Below are 20,992 nucleotides of genomic sequence, written 5' to 3'. Positions count from 1 at the left end.
AAATGAAGCAAAACGAGTCAGCAGTCACCAACGATTTACAGACTTATGAAAAATATTAAAATACTATCCTTGTCTGAAAGTTTTCACGCAATTTAGAAAGGCTTGTCTAAAATTAGTAGCTTTAAAAAGTCTTAAAAGGAAAGATGGCTGTTATGAGAATCTGACAATAAGTTTTATTTTATTATTTTTTAAAGGTTTTATTTATTTATTTGACAGAGAGAGAGAGCACAAGCAGGGGGAGCTGTAGGCAGAGAGAGAGGGAGAAGCAGACTCCCCAAGGAGCAGGGAACCTGATGCCGGGCTCGATCCCAGGACCTTGAGATCATGACCCGAGCCGAAGGCAGACACTTAACCGACTGAGCCACCCAGGCGCCCCTGACAATAAGTTTTAAATGTGTGTTTATGTCATATCATTGTTGGACGTGGACCTATCGTCACCCCTTCAACTGCATTACCTCATTTCCTTTATTAGCAACGCTCCTTTTATTTTTTAAAATACACATTTGAGAAAGATAAACTGCATTAACCCAGATCTTTGAAACTAAACGTAAGGGAAGAGTTTAATATTTTAATTAAATTAAACCTTTGGCAGATGACTCCCTCCCCCCTCTTTCGGGCTCACAAACTGCCTACAGAATGTATTCAGCTCTTGGTTCAGCATTTACAGGTTTTTCTGGTTCCAGATCAGGTTTCATTTTATCATTTGAGTATTTATCCAAAGGCTTACTATGTGTCGCGTGCCTATTTTTTTTTATAGGAACCCTTTGCTTCTATCAGTTTGGTCTACTGATTGTAATATATATTCCAATTCAAGCCCTCTGCCCACTGCACCAACCCCACATGCAATGACTTCTACTCATTCCAACTTCCTTTCCTTCAGGATCCCTCGGTGGTGCCCGAAACTTCTGCTTTTACCTCTTTGTGCTTCCTTGTAAAAGAGATGCATCTTTTCATCCCTCTATCTTATTCTGACCTAGGTTATAAACTCCTTCGTTGCCAAAACCATTGGTCTGCAGCCTGTCACAATGCCTTGTATACAGCTGGTGCTCAAAATACATCTGCTGTTGATGATTGATTCTTTTGTTCACCTTAGATTGTGATTCATTATTTCTGAGTGACTTTGTCAGAAATAATAATGGTTGCATTTAGCAATTTGCATTTATGTTTAATTCATTTTAGTTTTACAAAACTGAGGGGTTTAAAGAAGCTTTATTCCTTTTGTATAATATGTATTACTACCATTATTGAGAACTTACTGCACCAGTCACTGTTTGAAGCTCTTTACATACACTTGTCTCATTTTATCCCCATAGCAACCTTTTGTACTAAGCATAATTATCTCTATTTTACAGATGAGGAAATTGAAGCTTAGTGAAATTAAACAATTTTCCCAATGTCACACTGCTGATAAATGGAAAGTTTGAGCCTGAGTCTGTCTGCCCCCAAACTCTTAGTCAGAGTTTCTATAATTTCCCTGTCACAAAAACCTTTTAGGAAACTTCTTAAAAACAAGAGTCTGGGGCTCCATTCTAGAATTCTGAACTGAAGTCTCTGGGGGAAGAAGATGGGGATTTGCATTCTGACAAGCACCTTAGGGAATTTTTGTGATCAGACAAATTTGGGAAACACTCAATAACTCGGTATGGCCTACCAATATGTGTAACTCCCTGTGCTGAATGGTTTCCCATACATGGTTTGATTTTCATCATGGTTTCAAGGAACATAAATGTTCCTTGAGGTTCAAACTGACCAGAGAAACAAAGCCTGCAGGTCCATTCTTGCAGGCCTGCTACACCCCAAGGACACCCAGGGTCTGCAGTTGACCTCGCTCTCTGCTCAGGCCTCAGGACATGGGTATGTGACTTATGCAGGTTTAGAAGGGCCCCACACTTGGTTTAATGTTCCACTGCCATTGTTCTGAAATTCTTAATAGTTTCTTAACAAGGGGTCCTACATTTTCGTTTTGCATCAGGCTCTGTCAATTTCTTAGCTGGTCCTGCTCAGGAACCTGATGCAGCAGAAACTCCTCGTCACGAGATACAGATGACCTACTCAGGTGAAAACAGCACAATCTCTGCTCTTCTCTTTCTCTTTGGTTTTAAGATTTGGGGAAGGGGCTGTCTGAGGCAGGGAGTAGTCAGGGTGTGAAGTGAAGTGTAAAGCAAGGCGTGAAGTCACAGACCTGGATGTGGGATAAGACTCTTCTTGAAGGGAGAGGGAAGAGATGGGGTTCTGCACCTGGAGAACGGGGTGGGAAGCAGAGGAGGAAGGTGAGGGGCAGCTCTGTTAGGCCAGAGAAGCTTTGTGTCCATGGATGGAGAAAAGAGGGAGAGGACTTCCATACAGAAAAGAGGTAACAGAGCAGATCTGACTGTTTCTCCTTGAAATTCCAGCACGGCTAGCTGAGTAACGAACGAGACTGCCTCACTGTGCCTAATCTGTTGGTACAATGGGACTTGTATGGGGCTGCCCACAGAATTAACCGCCAATAAAAACCTGAGTCTCTAACAAGCTCCCTCATTGGCATGTTTCACTGTGTTCTAACACAGCAGAAGGGACTAGGGAGCTCTCTTGGGCCTCTTTTATAAAGGCACTAATCCCATTCCATCCTCATGACCTGATCACCTCCCAAAGTCCCCACCTCCTAATACTATCACTTCGGGGGTTGGGATTTCAACACTTGGATATTGGGGAGACACAAACATGTGGCCCATAGCACTTACCTTCCCCATCCCAACCTTGCCTCAAGTGGCTCAAACTAGTGCTTAGCAGCTACAGCTCTATACAACTCTCTCCTGCTACCTCCTTTGAACAATCAGCGTTTATCCTCAGATTGTAAATGACGACATCTAACGGGTGCGCTAGGAGGGAGACAGGATTATGAATGGCAGCAAAAAGGGTTGGGATGTGAACATGTCACTCATGAGATCCCGAGGTAGAAATGGTGTGGGATGGGAAAGGTCTACTCCACAGGTCCTACTGGTTAAGTACAAGTCTAGTGAAGATGTACGAAGACCTCTGCAGGCAGGTCCACCTGAGAATTACTTATAGGCTTCCACCTTATTTTGTAAAGTATGTTGTTGTTGACATAATGCAACCATATCTCTTTTTGAAATACTATTATTTTAGTTTTTTTGTCAGTAGGCAAAATGGAGAAAGTACTGCATTTCAAAATATAAAGTTAAAATAAAGTTTGAAAAGATTGAAACCAATGAAATAAGCCTCTAAACACAATTCTACTCTGCAGATAAATTATTCCGAGAGTAGAATCCATAAATGAAATGAAAACTCTCACCATAAAAAAATACTTCTTATTCTACATGTATAATGTTATATTCTGCACCATCTTCCTGGCTGATACACAGAAAATTTTATGGAGCACAGAAAATGTTCTGTGTATCTTTCAGGCAGTGATATGTATCCCCAGGTACTTTCTGGTCCCTTCTGACCTTAGGTTTAGCCAAGGCAGAACCCACCTTTTCTCTTTCTTCATCTTTAATCTCTTATTACTCCAGGAAAGATCAGAGCAGGCCAACTTGTAGCCACAAGGAAGACCGAATTCCAGGTGGGGACAGGTTCTTGGGTTCCAAAAGTGGCCTCTCACTGTTGTGCTAAAGCTATGCGGTCCATATGGCAACCTCTAGCCACATGGGGCTCTTTAAATGTTAGCTAGCTAAAATTAAGTAAAGTTAAAAATTCGGATCCTTGGTCACACTAGTCACATTTCAAATGCTCAGTAGCCACCTGTGTCTAGAGGCTACCATATGAACCACACAATTTAAAGAACATTCCCATCATCACAGTGAACCATTGGGTGGCACTGCTCTAGAATGCTAAGCAACAGGAAAACAAAGGAAAGCAAAGTCCTGCCTCCTTAGTGCCCTATCTCTCCCCAGTGGAGAGCTACTTTCAGAGAATAGTTCATCTTCTTTATGGCTTTTCGGGTAAAATAGCATGAACTGATTCTTAAAACACTAGCACAAAAGGCCACAGACTCAAATTTATTATTGAACTCTCTTACCATACATACATAGAATTGTTCTGAATTAAGGATTGGTTCATCATTAATTCAATGTTTTAACTTTGAAATGAGAAAGGTAATTTTCCCCCCTTAAGACAAAGCCCTAAATCATGCATTTAAGCCTGGGATGGATCCAGACCAGCTGGGACACACAGCATTCTTGGAGCTGACTACAGTGCACCCGTCTCCACAGTCTCCAAGGGCACATGGCAGAGACACTACCTGACTTCTAATCTCATTTTGTCTTCCTCCCCATCTCTAACAAGAGTTCCTCCAACTACACGGATCTCAGTAGTTTTGAGTCCCCAGTTGGGGTTACCATGGGGTTAAAGAAGGTTCAGGATTGAGGTGACGATAGCAGCAGTAAGTACAAATGTGAAATTCTCAGGGTAAGCATTTCTGTGTGTGTGTGTGTGTGTGTGTGTAAAAGGGAGGGAATAGCTGCATGAAACAGAAATGGTAGACACTATATTACTTTATCCTAAATATATAAATTTCATCCAGTTTTTTCTTGATTCTCTAATAGATAGTCCTTGCAGAGGGATGTCAACAGGTTGGAAGGAGGCCTGGCTACTGGAGTTAGGCAGGCTAAGAAGAGTCAGAAAAATAGTTTAGGAGTTTTCTCAAAAATAGAAAGTGCTAAGAATCTGTATGGTACCTGCCGGATAGCTAGTTTGTGCAAGCACATGCTGAATGCCCCTGGTAACCACTACCTTGAGAATGTAGAGATCTTGTCCTCGCTCTAAATCCCTACCAAGCAGAATGTGCAGAAGAATGGGTTGTTCTATGTTCAAGATTGGGGCCCTGGAGGTGGCCAACCTGGGGCATCTCCCTTGTAATGATGAGTGTCCAGGGGGTAGGACTTGATCCCCTTGGAAATGCTGGCTGAGCAAGGAGGGGAAGGGCCACTGACAGTTGCTAGGGTGAGTTGCTACAATATAAGAGCTTGCTGCACACAGATCCCAACAACTGATGCTTTGTCCAGTTGGTTGCTCCTGGACTCCCTGTACGTAAGCTTCCCCCAATAAACCTATGTCTCAATTGCTACTTTGGGTCTTTTTTTTTTTTTTTGGCCTCACTGGACCATCACCCACCTTAGGCTTTGAGTTTGCTGGCAGTAGCTGCACAGAATTGATGTTCCAAACTGAATTCCTTTTGTTGTTTTCTCTTACCATATTAAACATAATTCGCTTCTTTGTAACGTCATCAGATAAAGTCTGGACACTGCTCACCAATAAATGACCTGTTTCAGGTATGATATGGCCACCTAAGGCCCAGGGTGGAATCAACAGCTCGTTTTCTCTCCTTAATCCCAAAGAGAAGCTGAAAAGTTTCCTGTATTACAGATGCTACTTTGAGCCATCATCTCACTTCCTATAGCTGTTAAAGAGTAACTTCTTTTGGGGGTCATCAGCATTGAGCCAGAAAAATGGTCAGTTTTGCAGGCAAAGAGACAATCAGACTTAATTTTGGTGCATCAGACTCTCATTATACTTAAACAATACCAGGTGCATTTTTCCATATGTAAATTTGGAGGATTAAGATGAAGACTTTATCTCCTTGAAATAAGTAAATAAGTAAATATACATAAGAAATAAAATGCCTCAGGGTTTCTTCTCAGCTCTAATTCTCGGGTTGAGTTGTCTTTTTACAAATTCAATTCCAGGGTGTTAGGTTATTTGACAAAAAGTGCTAGCTTTCTGCTTTCTTTGTTGTTTTTGGTTTTATTTTTTCATATGCAGAAAACCGAGGCAGTTGGGGCTAACTTAGTATCTTTGGTCAAACCATAAGAGTAAGCCAAGTACCCAATGAAAATGAGGTTATCCCGTGGCAATCCTGACTTCTTGAGTCAGTCACACTCTTATCTCAGGTATGATAATGGAAAGGACACCAGAGCAGAATATCTGAGGTGTATATGTCTCGTCACAACTCGGTTAAAAACCAGCAAAACAGTTCTGTTAAATAACAGGCCATATTTTAAGTTCAAGCCCAATTTGCATCCTACTCAGTGTAATAGAATTACATTCTAAAGGCCTAAATGCTGTGAAACAAAATTGATTAGGATGATCTACTAGAATGGAATTAAGGAATACTTAAAGCACCGGACATAGGGATTACGGAAAAGACTGTCAAGCTACCTCATTGTCTAAAGCTTGAGTAAGTTAAGAGAAACCCTGAACAGAAGAGGCACAGATAGAATCTTAATGGGCAAATGACCTCTCCTTCATCAAAAGACCAAGCTGCCCTTGCTGAGTCTGGTTTTTCTATTCACACTTAAGGATTGAGAGAGATTCTCAATTAGGTGTTGGTCTAGGAACTGATATTTTCCCCCTTCTAGGCAGCCTGAAGGATTCATTTACTTTAAGATCACTGACTCTTGGGCTGGCTCAAAGAGAAAATGCATGGATGGGACATGGGGTCCCGTTTACTTTTCAACTGAGGCTATACACGTAGGTCATGGAGCAGTTTACCATGCCAATTAGTGAACACAGATTCAAATGCACTGCTTTCTAGGCACGTATCTGGTGAGTTTTGAACTAAGATTTATTTTAAAGACAGTAATACATAATGCTTGCAATAGTTTAGTACAATTTATTTTTTATCCCGATGACCGTGGTAAGGTTGTTACTTCGGAAGTGTCAGCAAACTTCAGGAAGAGGAGATTGTTAAAGGTTTTCTTCAGGGAAGTTTCTGAGTTTCCAAGGCCTGCATGTAGTAGGGATTATGAAAAGCCAAGCAGATATCATAAAGCAGGTGAACTGGAACATGGTTTTAATTATGCCAGAGTGAGGTAGTTTATAACTCACAGTTTAGCACCCTAACAATAGGCTCGAAGCACTGACTAATTGTAATTTTGTGTAATAACCTTGAGACATGGATAAACAAAAGTGTGGAACAGTCTGCTTGGGTCTCTGAGGGGGCAGGGGGGTTAATCTAATTTAGATTAAACAATGAGTTCTATAAATTTAATACTTCACGTGCATCTTAATTTAGAAATGCCAGAGAAAACAGAAAAACTTGGCAAATGAGTTCTTTTTTAATCCTTAATTTGAAGATAATCATCAGATTCAAGGGATTTTCAAGGTACAAAGGAATAAAAGTTTTCATTTAGTGAAGATGAATAAATGAGCAAAAATCTTATCGAGGTTAAAAATAGTTGTGCATATAAATGGAGTGACAGCTCTTCTCCTGGACCCCTATTAGCAATTATTGTCTGTGAAAGTTTTCTGCAATTCATCATCAAGTGTCTCAGTGGGACTGCCTCCACTGTGAGCCTGAAATGCTTATTTAAATCTTTTGAGGTTATTTAACCATTCGTATTCATCTAATGAACACATATTTGAGCGTCTCAATGTGGCAGGCATTTCCCTTGGCACTGGGATGTAGATCTCTGCCTAAGTTCCCATCCCCTGCTGGGGGTGAGAGCACCAATAACGCAAACAAACAGAGAAAACAGACTGTGGTCTAATCATGATCTATCTGGTCTTCCTCCCAAGTTCCTGGAATGGAACGTCTAGACTCTTAAGATTTCTTGAGTGATAGGAAGGTCTTTGTTATTCATGGTAGTCCCTGATGGCTTATGCTAACGAGGTGACTGGTGGTGGGTCCTACCTCTTTCAAGATGGGGGCTGGCCCTGCTAGAAAAGCCAACTGAGGAATTCGAGAGTTGGGGCTTTGAGCCAGGAGCTATCAGCCCCAACTCCAGGGGAGAGAAGGAAGAGACGCTGGAGACTGAATTCACTTATGTGGCCGATGATTTATTCAATCATGCCTACATATGAAACTCCACTAAAAACTCTGGACACCCAAACCTTGGCGAGCTGGTCGGGGACACACACTGATATGTGGGGAGAGTGATGTCCATGAGGAGAGGACATGGGAGCTTCTCATCTGAGCCCCTCCCAGACTTCACCCTGTGCATCCTTCCATTCAGCTACTCTTGACTTGTAACCTTTATAATAAAACTTTAATCTTAAATACAGTGCTTTCCTGAGTTCTGTGAGTCATTCTAGTGCATTACTGATCCTGAGGAAATAGGGAAGCCCCAATTTATAGTCAGTTGGTCAGGGGAGCAGGGTGGCCTGGAACCCCCAGACTTGTGGCCCGTGTCCCAAGTGAAGGCAGCCTTATTAGGGACCATGAAATCCACACTAATTCCGAGCCCTCAGTGCCAGGATTGCAGACATAATTTCAGACAGCCAGAACCAGTCTAACTCTCTTCTGCAAATGTATTTTTAGAGATCACCTGGAAAGCTCATCAAAAGAACAATCATGGGGATTCAGTTGACAGAACAAAGTCCCTCCTGTATCTGGGGTCCTTTTACTTCAGCAAAGTGCCAAGTTTAGAGAAGGGATGGGGACAAAAATATAGCAGGACTCAGCCAGACGAATCTCCTCTGTGGGATGTGATTCCTCCAAACGGAGCAGTATTTGAAAGGACAGGTAGGAAAGTCAGTCACACATGCACACAAATACCATATCTACTATAAAATAGAAATACCTTTTTTTCCCCAAACCGTAACTAACACTTGACTTCCCATTTCCGAACTGAGTCTGTGGCTAAAGTTGAATGGCCAAATAGCATTAAAGAGCTGATCCTTCTGGGGGAGTTGTCCTCTTTTAATTGTTTAAAGTCACTCTGGAGTCCAGAAGACCAAAGCTAAGCCTTCCTTCTTTCTCCCTCTACTGCCTTTGTAATTGGAACTGCTCTCAGATCCGCCCAGAGCCCAGAGAGCTCCAGTCTTTAACGGGAATCAGCCTACTTTTTGATCCTGAAAATTTCACTATTTCTGCTCGTTCTTAGAGATACTCCTGCTTCTCAGCTGGTAGCAGCCCATGGCAACAGCAGCGGAGGCTGGGACGTTAAGAAAAAAATAGAGGTTAATCATTTCTACACATCATTCTCCATTATTTTCCTGCCTTCTACTGTCAACGAAAAAACTACCTAAGGTCAAAGTAAAAACAAAACAAAGCACAAAAGTTACCAACTTTCTGCCATCGACCCTTCATCCCCATGGTTGTGGGTTTTCGATCAGGCTTTCCAGATGGCTGATCTCACAGTGGGGTGAGAGTAAGAGTGCCAGCACCACATTATTACCCTGCTCAGCTGTTGGGAGGCAGGGACCCGAGGTCAGAATTCCAGGTCAAAGCTCTGAAAGCTCACGTCAAACTGTCTCAATGTGCTCTGCCATACACCCACTGGGAGACCCTGGGCCGGTCACTTAACCTCCCTAGACCCAAGTTCCCTCATCTGTAACATGAAGGGTCTGCACTGTTTGAGCTTTGAGAGTCGTCTACCATTAGAACGCTGTGATTCTTTGTTCTTGCTTGTAGCTTTACTTGAAGCAAGTATATACAGCCACATTTTTGTGGGAAGAAATGGGGAAAGGAAAAGGATGGGGAGCATCCTCTGAATGATCAAATTTAATCCATTCTGGGATCAGCTCTGGCACCACGCAGAGCTTCTGGCCCCAGGTCTGAAACTTATTGGCACATCACCCCATATATCTGGTTCTGTTTCCTCACTGGTACGCTCGAGTCAAAGATCCCACCTCATCCAGGATGTTGGGACAATCAAGAGAGAGATGAATATAAAGTGGCTTATAACGTGCATGCCGGGCCCTTTGCCTTCCTCATCTCTTCCAAGCCTAAAGCAGCAAAATAAAAGGGGATAAGAAAACTCCTCTCTGGAGCCAAGTCATGGCTTCCTTTCCATAACTGGGGATGGCATTCTGAGCTCAGGTGAGTGGCTGCCCCTCTCTCCTTGTCCGGTCCTTCTCTGTGCCTGGAGGGCGTCTCACACTGATGCTCAAAGGGAGATGGTGTGGCCTGTGTGTGCATGCCCGGCACATCCTGTAGAGAATGACACTCATTTGTATTACCCTTGGAAATGTCTTATCCATGGAGAAACAGGGTGTGGATATAGTCATTGCCTTGCCTTTCTCGGCGAGGGAATGGCTGGTTATAGCCGTGGCTTGTGAGAGTCTTGCAGAAAAGAGCACGGCCTTGGAAGTACATGGACACACACGACTGCATTTCCAGAGAACTTATGCCCACTCTGGTTCGGAGGGAACTCCATCAGCATCTTAGTTCCTTCACGCTCGGCTGGTTTTGTCTCTGCCCTCCTGTGTTCTTGAGCTGGATGTGTTGCCTCCTTCCTCATCTTTTCTTCTTGGCCTCTCTGAGTCACATCGGAGAAACCGGATTTGCACGTGAAACATCCAGCTTGACCCTGGCGCCCTGCTGGCCTACCTTACAGCCAGAGTGGGTTTCTGGCATGGACTGGGAAGGAGTCCTAGAGTAACACATTTTCGTGAATGGTTTCTACCCACGTGTGTTGAAAACACCTGCTTTTGTAGCAAACTTGCTGCTAATTAATTTTTTAAGTCCCTGAATCCCTAGAGAAGATATGGGAAATCTTTAGCTCATAAAGCTGAGAATAAAGCAATTATTTAGCACATACTTTATTTCTAGAATTAATTATATTCACTATACATCCTACGAATAAGAGTTCTACCTCCCAAATCCAAAATATTTTATTTTTGTATGGACTCCACAGAAGGTTTGCAACTCTCTGCAAGAATGATGATGCATTTACATTTGAAAACCGTTTCTACCTACCAGTGGCTGATATTCTAAATAGCTCTTTTGTTTCTTCCTCGGTGAGGATGCCTGGGTTAAGAGGGGGATTTGTAACTTCACCACACTTTTTATCTTAGCTAACCACCCATCCCTAGTCATACTTTCATTTTTATTTAGATTTGAGGTTTCCATTTGAACGTATCAAAAAAAAAAACCCAACCACCATCACCACCACCACCAAAACCTCAGAACACTACATTATAAGAGCATAAGCATTTTCAGCACTCTAAGGGAAATGCAGCAGACCCGGGTGGAACTCACTGATTTTCTTTAGCATTTGGATTATCTGGGTCTATGAGTTCAGATGAGTCAAAGTAGAAATGAAACTCAGCAGGCACAATGAAATCAACCGAAACCGCCGAAACGGTTGGTCAGAGCCTCCCAAAATTGTTTCATTCTCTAAGACTGGGGGATAGAACGCGGACCTAATTCAAGACACAGCTTTCCAAGCTGTCATCACTTGACTCCTCAAATAGAGAAAGACATTTTCCAACAACGGATTTGCTTTTTTAAACCGTAGCTTTGTAGAGCCTTCAGTAAATGATACAAAAAGTAAGTTAATCTCTATAAACAACAGGATAAGTACACTATGCCCCTTTTTAAATTCTAACCATTGGAATTTAATCCCCGAAACATTCATGCTATATTGGTAACTGGATGAGGGTGGGTGGGATAAGACCCAAATGGCTATTTTTTTTTTAATGATTTAATTTAATCATCAACTGACTCCGGGAAACAACCTTGACCTTGAACAGAGAAAGCTGTTTATGTTCTCTGCTCTGTCTTTCCTCCTGGAGCCTCCCAGAGGCTACAAGGGCATACAGAAATTTGTAGTGTAAATGACATTTTAAAAGAAATAGTTTGTTCATTTGTAAACAGAAAGGCTAATATTTACCCTTCCCCACCTCATGGGGGGCCTGTAAAAGTATCGGAGGAAATCAAACATGTTAAAAACTGTAAAATGATATGATGTGGAACCCTTTCTCATTACTGTGCCCGGTTAGAACATTCTTAAAGGGAAGGTAGGCATCAAAACTGTCTGGCAATTCAGGTACAAGGTATGATGTTCTGAGATGCCTGCAAAAAGGGAAGATTTCTCTCCCTCTCAGACACAAAAGCATCCCATATTGCAATTAAATATTGACTGTGCTTTTGCTTTATGCAGTATCAGGCAAAATACGGATTAAGAGTCTCTCTGAAGCTTCCGTTCTGTAAGGACACTGAGCTCATACGGCGCCCACGAATAAAACAGCTCTTCGTCTTATCAACGGGTCCTAAAGATGTCTCTAAGAACAACAGCCTTGGAAAAGAAATGCAAATAAACACCGACCACTATACTTCTCTTATTTTCTCTTTTGAAATACAAAGTCTGCCTGAAATACACCATATTACACTCCTTTCTTGAGCATCAGTAGCACTAATTTTATATTGCAGAATCTAATCTTCTATTATAAAACATTTTGTTTTCCAATCCTTTTCCTGTGCATTTCTCTAAATATAGTTTAACATCTTTTTCTTATTTCTCAAGAGTATTTAGTAAAGTGCCAAATAGCAGACATGTAATAAGTTCTTCTTGAAGACTGATTCATTGATTAAGGGAAGCAAGCTAATATTAGCTATAAACTGTTAATACACTTCAACATATACTAGTCAATTGGCTGCAATCTTCTCTTTAAGAGTGATAACAAAAGTTTGCAGAAGTGGGATTTTTATAACTATCCCAAGTTAATCAATTACTTCTTGGGGCACCCTTTCTTTAATTCATAGCTAACTCCAGAATTAGAATCAGTGAGTGAGAAATATTTTACCTTTATATATTAATGAATAATTATGACATAATGAAACTGAATTTCATCAGACAGCACATGAGAACCTGCCTATTTTGAGAGCGAGCCTATCATACATCCATCTCTCAAAATATTTTAAAAAATGCATACTTATTATTATTTTATGTCAATATCTTTTTCTTAAGCAGTTGAAATTAAATTTCTTGCTGCATAGTCCTACTAAGACTGGCTCGATGAATAAAGTATTCTTGTTCAATAAATGTATGATAAAGCTCTTTGACCAGTCTCAATTTTAAAGGCAGCATTTTCATTTTCTCTAACTAAGAAAAGAAAAATCAGCACAAACTCCATCTCTCTTTTGTATCAGGAACATTGCCTTGTTTAATTGCCAACAGCCCCAATTTACTAAGTAGTAAACATTGAAGCATGCACCATTACATTCCTTAGGACACCTCTTGGAGTCGATGCAATAATTTATTGTACCTAGTAGGTCTAATTCTCCTTTGATTTATGGAAGTGGTAATAATATTCCATCACACAGAATGCTTTGCTAGGAGGAATCCAGATCCAGGCACTAAAATCTTTATGGCCTCCCCAGGAGGAGCTGGGACGCAGGTGGTATTCTCATTACCACAGCCGAGAAAGTGGAGGGGTTTGCCTGAGGTCTCCCAGAAAGTCAGTTATTTAAGGAACACAATCTAGGTCTCCTGATGCCTAGCACACAATCACAAAAAAAAAAAAAAAAAAAGAGAGAGAGAGCGAGAGAGAGCATAGAACTCCCAGGGGAGTTGCCCAAATCAGAGAAAACGATGTCCAGGATGCTCACTGCAGAATCCCCATAGCAACCTGACACCATTCCCCTCCGACTGCACATAAAGCACACTCAAGGGTATCAAATAACATAAAATCCTAATGGTGCCCTTAATTAGGCGGGATCATCGCTCTAACTCCCTGACCTCCCACAGTCCAAGCTAGCAGCCCCAAATTCCTCGAATCCTGAAAGCAAGACGGAGTTACAGAAACGATCCTTGGCTTACAGAAGACCATCAAGCTCTGATGCTGATGAAATTTGATAGCCATAATGTCAAACTTTATATGACCATAATCCAAGTTTACAATGATACATTAAGCCATAATGTGACTATTTATGTCACCATAACTCAGTTTATGGTGATCTAAATAGCCATGCTAATGGCATTAACACCAGCACTCGGTGGAACCGCAGCTGTTGACTGCCACTCGTATGCTATTAGCATTGCTAAATATTTATATCACCATAAACTTAGGTAGTCAAACTTGTTACATAAGAATATTCAAGGAAGATGGATATCCATGTTTTATGCCCAAACCTAGGCTCCTGTCCTGGAGGATTTAACGGCTGTCACCCTCCTGTATGTTTCAAGGTCTATCTAGCTCTCCATTTGGCTCTATTTTCATTGCATGATGTCTCTTTGGGAGTTACAGGAGAGCAAGTCTGTTTCCTGCCATCCTCTGACTTTCTGGGAAACGCTGTTTCAGACTGATAAGAAAGTGCAAGCCACAGCTTCTGGGCAAACTTACTGTCTCCTTGGCAGCGCAGGGGGCCCACGCTCAGTTTGGCTTCTGAGCCTTGCCGGTCAGTATCTCCAACTACCACCTGGCTTACTGGCAGGTGGTCTTTGTAGGATAAGAAGCCAGCGTCCTTCCTCCTGAATCATAGGGAAAAACAGAAAAGAATGAGGAGGCCAAATCAGAAACATGTCTTTTCTGATAATTGTTTAAATTGTCTAATAATTGACCACATTCCAATAAATGCTCAGAGGTTCATTCACTAAGTAGAACCACAGTTCAAGATGTGTTCTCTGTCTTCCATCAAGTGGTCTCACGACGTATTACTCAGAAGCACCTGTGACATCATTGCCTTCTGGAAAATGGAGTTGACATCCTGATTTCCAGAGAGTCACAACCAATATGTTGCATCCCACACTGCTTGAAAAACACACACACCAAATGCTTGAGCACGTATGCAGTTTGCTGTCGTCAGGAATCAAAAGTTCAGTGAAGTCAACCCGATCTCTTGGATAATATATGAAACAAAACCCTATTAAAAAACCTCTTTGTCTCCTTAATTGCTTTGAAGCAGTTGGCTTTCTTCCCTGCTGTGCATCAGCTAAATAAGGGACATTTTTTGTTCCTTCCTCTTTTCTTATTTATTTCAACAACTCAAAGAGTTTATGTGAAGTTTCCAACATACAGCAGGTGCTCACCAAGTGTCTATTTCCATCTATAATAAAGAGTGAAGATTCAAGCCCAATTTGGTTTTTCTCTTGGATTCATTTTCCTGCTTATTCTATACTTATCTTGTTTCAGGTCTCCTAACTCTACCCTGTACCCACCCTAAATAAAGGAAGAGGAGCACAGAAATCTAGGAGATGAGCCCAACATGAGATATGGTGCAGCGCAGACTTCACCTTAAGAAGAAATCCCTGCCCCCTCATCTTTTTGCGCTGCTGTGGTTGAGAAATCCCCTCATTTGGGGCTGGATGGATGGGAGGCACAAATCATTATAAAATCATCCCACAGACTTACCCTTTTGTATGATTTCTTTTGCATTGTGCAGTGTGAATATAAATAACAATTTTGAAATTGTACACACAGCTGGTAACAGAAAACTGACTTTGGATGATAGAATGCATCCAGATAGAGAGGCAATTCAAGAATCAGGTTAAAGATTTGTCTTTCACATCTCTTGGCAAATAGTTCAGGGAATTGAGGAGAACCAACTTGGACGCCTGCCTTTAAAATGCTATGCTGTTAGGAATAGTTACTTATCCCTCCAACCTTCTGGAATGTCAGTGAACACGCACTCCCTCATGGGTCAGGATCCATGGAAAACCCAGGAAGGAGTCAGAATTCAGCCAGTGAGCCTCAAAAAAAGTGTATTTTTACACTCCTTTGTTTTTTGCATTGTCCTTGAGCTTCCAAAATAATTTTCTTTTTTTTTTTTTTAAGATTTGTTTATCAAGTAAGAACTAAGATCATGCAGAAAAGCCCTGTGATTCTCATTGACATTTTATCTACTGATGACCTGGCCTCAAATATCTCAGTGGAATCTTTTGCAAACCCAACTCCTTTTATTAGAACTTCTATCAATTAAAATCACATTAGAAAGGGGAAAAAAAAGTTTGCCATTAAACTTGATATGTAATGTTTCTTAAAGCAACAATAAATGAAAACACCCTTTAATAACATACTGGAATTTGACAACCTCCTAGGAATGATGTGCATTCCTGTGGAATTTCAGCCTGATATTCTCCACAAGTTCATTATCACTTAGAATTACATGACTCTAAATCAGGAGCCTGCAAACTAAGTGCTGACAACTATTCATCTTGTTGGCCCATGAGCCAAGAATGATTTTTGCATTTCAAGGGGTTGGAAAAAATCCAGAGCAGAATAATATTTTGTGTCATGTGAAAATTACATGAAATTCAGTGAGTGTGCATAAATAAAGTTATATTGAAACGCAGCCACTTTTTTAAAAAAAAACATATGGTCTATGGTGCTTTACACTACAATGGCGAAATTGAGTAGTTGCGACAGAGACCATATGGCACTTGAAGCCTAAAATATTTATTATCTGGCCCTTTATAGAAGAAATCTGCCAACTCCTGCTCTAAATCATCAGGATCCATTTTTCCTTTGGGAATTTATTGAGCAAATATTCCACTGATTACCATGGTGGACTGTCATGCAACTCGTCCCCACAGTTGAGTGTGCAATTAGGGAAGAGACATAGGAATATCTCTGAGGTGGGGAAAGAAACATTTAAGCTAAAATTTATTTAATCGAAAAGTGAGAAATAATTTAAACTTTGTTAATAATTAATGTTTGGATTGACTGCACTATATGGCAGGCAGTCATGTATCAGGATGCTCATCATCCTTGCCAATACCTGCCATTGTCGATTCATTTATGTTGAGTGAGAAAGCAACCACTTTATACCAAATTTGTGCTAATGTAAGAGCAATTTGAAAACAGATGTTTGGAAATATTCCAATCATTGTGTAATCTTCTTGCCAAAATCGAATGTCTGTAACCTTATAAGAATTTATACATCTATACAGGTTAACAACTTGGAGACACAATTTTTAAATCTTTGTAATAATCTCATAAATGTAGAGTTCCTTTTTGTATACAATTAGATCTTCTGAAATGGTGAGGTTATTTTTAAGTTGCAAGTTCAAAGATAACCATAATGTTTTTTTGTTTTTGTTTTTTTTTTAGTAAAAGTACTTTATTTTCCTCTTGTATTTGCTTTATATCTTGCTTTACAAAGTTATGAAGTTCACAGCTTTATACCAAAATGTAAGAAGGCTATTTGCTTATAAACATTTTTGCCATCAAATGTCATCTGATTTCGTTCTTCTAATCCATATTCAATATGTGAAAAAATTCAGATACCAAGGGTACCTGAGCAGCTCTAGGGCATATATTTCTCTTAAGCAGAGAAAGCTCTTCAACAGCCTTTCCTCCTTGACTTCCCCACCAATTCAACTGGGCTACTACCTTGAATTTAAAGCAAATCTAGGAAACTTTAGTTGCCATGTGACCCAGCAGGGTCATATACTTGGGGGCTGGAGGTGAGGTTAGAGATTATTGTCTAATAAGCATTATTTTTGGTTTACACCAGGATTTCACATCCACTTGCACATGGAACTCAGTATAGTCCAAATCACCTCCCCTGTAGCTTCTACCCTATCCATTAGATAACCATAATGTTTTATTCTCATGCATACCCTACTCCATCTACATCCTAAGTAAAAGATCGAGAACTACCTCATCCCCAAATTAACCACTGCTTTTTTTTTTTTTTTAAGATTTTATTGTTTATTTATTTGTCAGAGAGACAGAGAGAGAAAGCGAGGCAGGCAGAGGGAGAAGCAGGCTCCCCGCCCAGCAAGGAGCCCGATGTGGGACTCGATCCCAAGACTCTGGGATCATGACCTGAACTGAAGGTAGATGCTTAACCAACTGAGCCACCCTGGTGCCCCTTAACCACTGTTTTGAATGGCATATTGAAGTTTCCCAAAGGCTTCAGATCAGCTAACAATTGTAACACTCAGATATTCCCTACCAAACCAAGAAAACAGAGCTGAGAAAAAAAGTTAAAGTTACCCCCTCAATCATTTTTTAGGCAGAGATCTAAATAGGGCTCCAGAGATTTTAAAGTTACAAACAGCTGTGTGTGAAACTCACAAAGCAGCCTGCTAGAAACAAACTGGTTGTGAAAACAAATTCATAGATGGCAATGAAGTGATGTGACTAGTACAGAGTTTCTGATGTGATCTTACGGCACAACCCACTTTCTTTTCTTTGTTTAGTTTTTATTTTAATTCCACTTAGTTCACATGCCATGTTATATTAGTTTCAGGTCTACAATATAGTGATTCAACAGTTCCATACATCACCTGGTGCTCATCATAAGTGCACTCCTTAATCCCCATCACCTAACTCACCCATTCCCCTACCCCACCCTTCCCTTATGGTAACCGAAGTTTGTCCTCTATAATTAAGAGTCTGTATCTTGCTTTGGCTTTCTCTTTCCCTCTCTGTCTCTCTCTCTTATTTTTGCCCTTTGCTTTTTTTGTTTCTTAAATTCCACATATAAGTGAAATCATAGGGTATTTCTGTTTCTCTGACTTATTTCGCTTAGCATTATACCGTCTGGCTTCATCCATGTGGTTGCAATGGCCAGGTTTCATTCTTTTTTATGGCTGAGTAAGATTTCATTATATGTCTCGCTTCTTTATCCATTCATCAGACGCTTGGGCTGTTTCCATAATTTGGCTATTATAGATAATGCTACTATAAACATCAGGGTGCATGTATCCCTTTGAATTAGTGTTCTTGTATTCTTTGGGTAAATACCTCGTAGGGCAATTGCTGGATTGTAGTAGGGTAGTTCTATCTTTAACTTTTTGAGGAATTTCCACACTGTTTTCAAGACTGGTGGCACCAGCTTGCATTCCCACCAACAGTGTAAGAGGGTTCCTCTTTCTCCACATTCTCACCACCAACACCTGTTGTTTCTTGTGTTGTTGATTTTAGCAATTCTGACAGGTATGAGGTGATAGCTCACTATAATTTTGATTTGTATCTCCCTGATGATCAGCACTGTTGAGCATTTTTTCATGTCTGTTGGCCATCTGTTTGTCTTCTTCAGAAAAATCTCTATCCATGTCTTCTGCCCAATTTTTAATTGGATTATTCATTTTGGGGGTGTTGAGTTTTATAAGTTCTTTATATATTTTGGATACTAACCCCTTATCAGATATTCACTTGCAAATATCTTCTCCCATTCCGTAGGTTGCCTTTTAGTTTTGTTGATTATTTCCTTCACTGTGCAGAAGGCTTTTATTTTGATGAAGTCTAGTTTATTTTTGCTTTTGTTCCCCTTGCCTCAGGAGACATATCTAGAAAGAAGCTGCTACAGCCCATATCAAACAGCTTACTTCCTGTGTTCTCCTCTAGGATTTTAATGGTTTTGGGTCTCAAATTTAGTTTGTGTGTATGGTATAAGAAAGTGGTCCAGTTTCATTCTTTTGCATGTAGCTGTCCAGTTTTTCCAACACCATTTGTTGAAGAGACTGTATTTTTCTCATTGCATATTCTTGCCACTTTTGTCAAGGACTAATTGACCATATAGTGTGGAATCATTTTTGGGCTTTCTATTCTGTTCTCTTGATCTATGTATCTATTTTTGCACCAGTATCATATTGTTTTGATCACTACAGCTTTGTAATATAACTTGAAGTCCGGAATTGTGATGCCTCCAGCTTTGCTTTTCTGATTTAAGACTGCTTTGGCTGTTCAGGGTCTTCTGTGGTTCCACACGAATTCTAGGATTGTTTGTTCTAGCTCTGTGAAAAATGCTGGTGGTATTTTGATAGGGATTGCATTAAATCTGTAGATTGCTTTGGGTAGTAGAGACATTTTAACAATATTTGTTCTTTCAATCTGTGAGCATGGAATGTCTTTCCATTTCTTTGTGTCCTCTTCAATTTCTTTCATCAGTGTTTTATAGTTTTCAGAGTACAGGTCTTTCACCTCTTTGGTTAGGTTTATCCCCAGGTATCTTATTATTTTTGGTGCAAATGTAAATGGGACTGATTCCTTAATTTCTTGTTCTGCTGCTTCATTTTGGTGTACAGAAATGCAACAGATTTCTGTATGTTGATTTTGTATCCTGCAACTTTACTGAATTTGTTTATCAGTTCTGGCAGTTTTTGGGTGGAATCTTTTGGTTTTCTATATAGAGTATCATGAAATCTGCAAATAGTGAAAGTTTCACTTCTTCCTTACCAATTTGGATTCCTTTTATTTCTTTTTGTTGTCCGATTGCTGTGGCTAGGACTTCTAATACTATGTTGAATAAAAGTGGTGAGGGTGGACATGCCTGTCTTGTTCCTGACCATGGAGGAAAAACTCTCAGTTTTTCCCCATTGAGGATGACATTAGCTGTGGGTTTTTCATATATGGCTTTTGTGATGTTGAGGTATGTTTCCTCTAAACCTACTTTGTTGAGGGTTTTTATCATGAATGGATGTTGTACTTTGTCAAATGCTTTTTCTGCATCTATTGAAATGATCATATGGGGTGTGTCTGCCTTTGGCTCAGGTCATGATCTCCAGGTCCTGGGATCAAGCCTGCATCGGGTTCCCTGCTCAGCGGGGAGCCTGCTTCTCCCTCTCCCTCTGCCTCCCCCCCTGCTTGTGCTCTGTCTCTCTCTCAAATGAATAAATAAAATCTTTTTAGATTTTTTTTTTTTTATTTGACAGAGACACAGCGAGAGAGGGAACACAAGCAGGGGGAGTGGGAGAGGGAGAAGCAGGCTTCCCGCGGAGCAGGGAGCCCCATGCGGGGCTCGATCCCAGGACCCTGGGACCATGACCTGAGCCGAAGGCAGACGCTTAACGGCTGAGCCACCCAGGCACCCCTAAATAAAATCTTTTAAAAAAATGATCATATGGTTCTTATCCTTTCTTTTATTAATGTGGTATATTACATTGATTGATTTGCAAATACTGAACCACCCTTGTAGCCCAGGAATAAATCCCACTTGATTGTGGTGAATGATTTTTTTAATGTACTGTTGGATTTGGTTTGCTAGTATTTTATTAAGAATTTTTGCCATGTTCATCAGGGCTATTGACCTGTAGCCTTCTTTTTTAGTAGAGTCTTTATCTAGTTTTGGTATCAGGGTAATGCTGGCCTCATAGAATGAATTTGGAAGTTTTCCTTCTTTTTCAATTTTTTTGGAATAGTTTGAGAAGAATAGGTATTAACTCTTCTTTAAGTGTTTGGTAGAATTCCTCTGGGAAGCCATCTGACACTAGACTTTAGTTTGTTGGGAGAGTTTTGATTACTGATTCAATTCTTTGCTGGTTATTGGTCTGTTCAAGTTTTCTATTTCTTCCTGTTTTGGTTTTGGTAGTTTACATGTTTCTAGGAATTGATCCATTTCATCCAGGTTCTCCAATTTTTTGGCATATAGTTTTTC

At 40.5% G+C, this 20,992-nt stretch overlaps 1 protein-coding gene across 1 annotated transcript in view; it reads right to left on the bottom strand.

Moving 5' to 3' along the window:
- The window catches only part of CNTNAP2 (contactin associated protein 2), a 1,539,511-nt gene that overhangs the window by 327,631 nt on the left and 1,190,888 nt on the right, over window positions 1-20,992 (bottom strand). The window contains exon 17 of the mRNA XM_035021319.1: window positions 14,011-14,138. Within this exon, the coding sequence (XP_034877210.1) occupies window positions 14,011-14,138 (128 nt within the window). The remainder of the gene's footprint in view (window positions 1-14,010; window positions 14,139-20,992) is intronic.

Source organism: Mirounga leonina, unplaced genomic scaffold (genome assembly GCF_011800145.1).
Source record: "Mirounga leonina isolate KUSES-001 unplaced genomic scaffold, KU_Mleo_1.0 Mir_174, whole genome shotgun sequence".
NCBI lineage: Eukaryota > Metazoa > Chordata > Mammalia > Carnivora > Phocidae > Mirounga > Mirounga leonina.
This window is presented reverse-complemented; position numbering and strand designations above follow the sequence as displayed.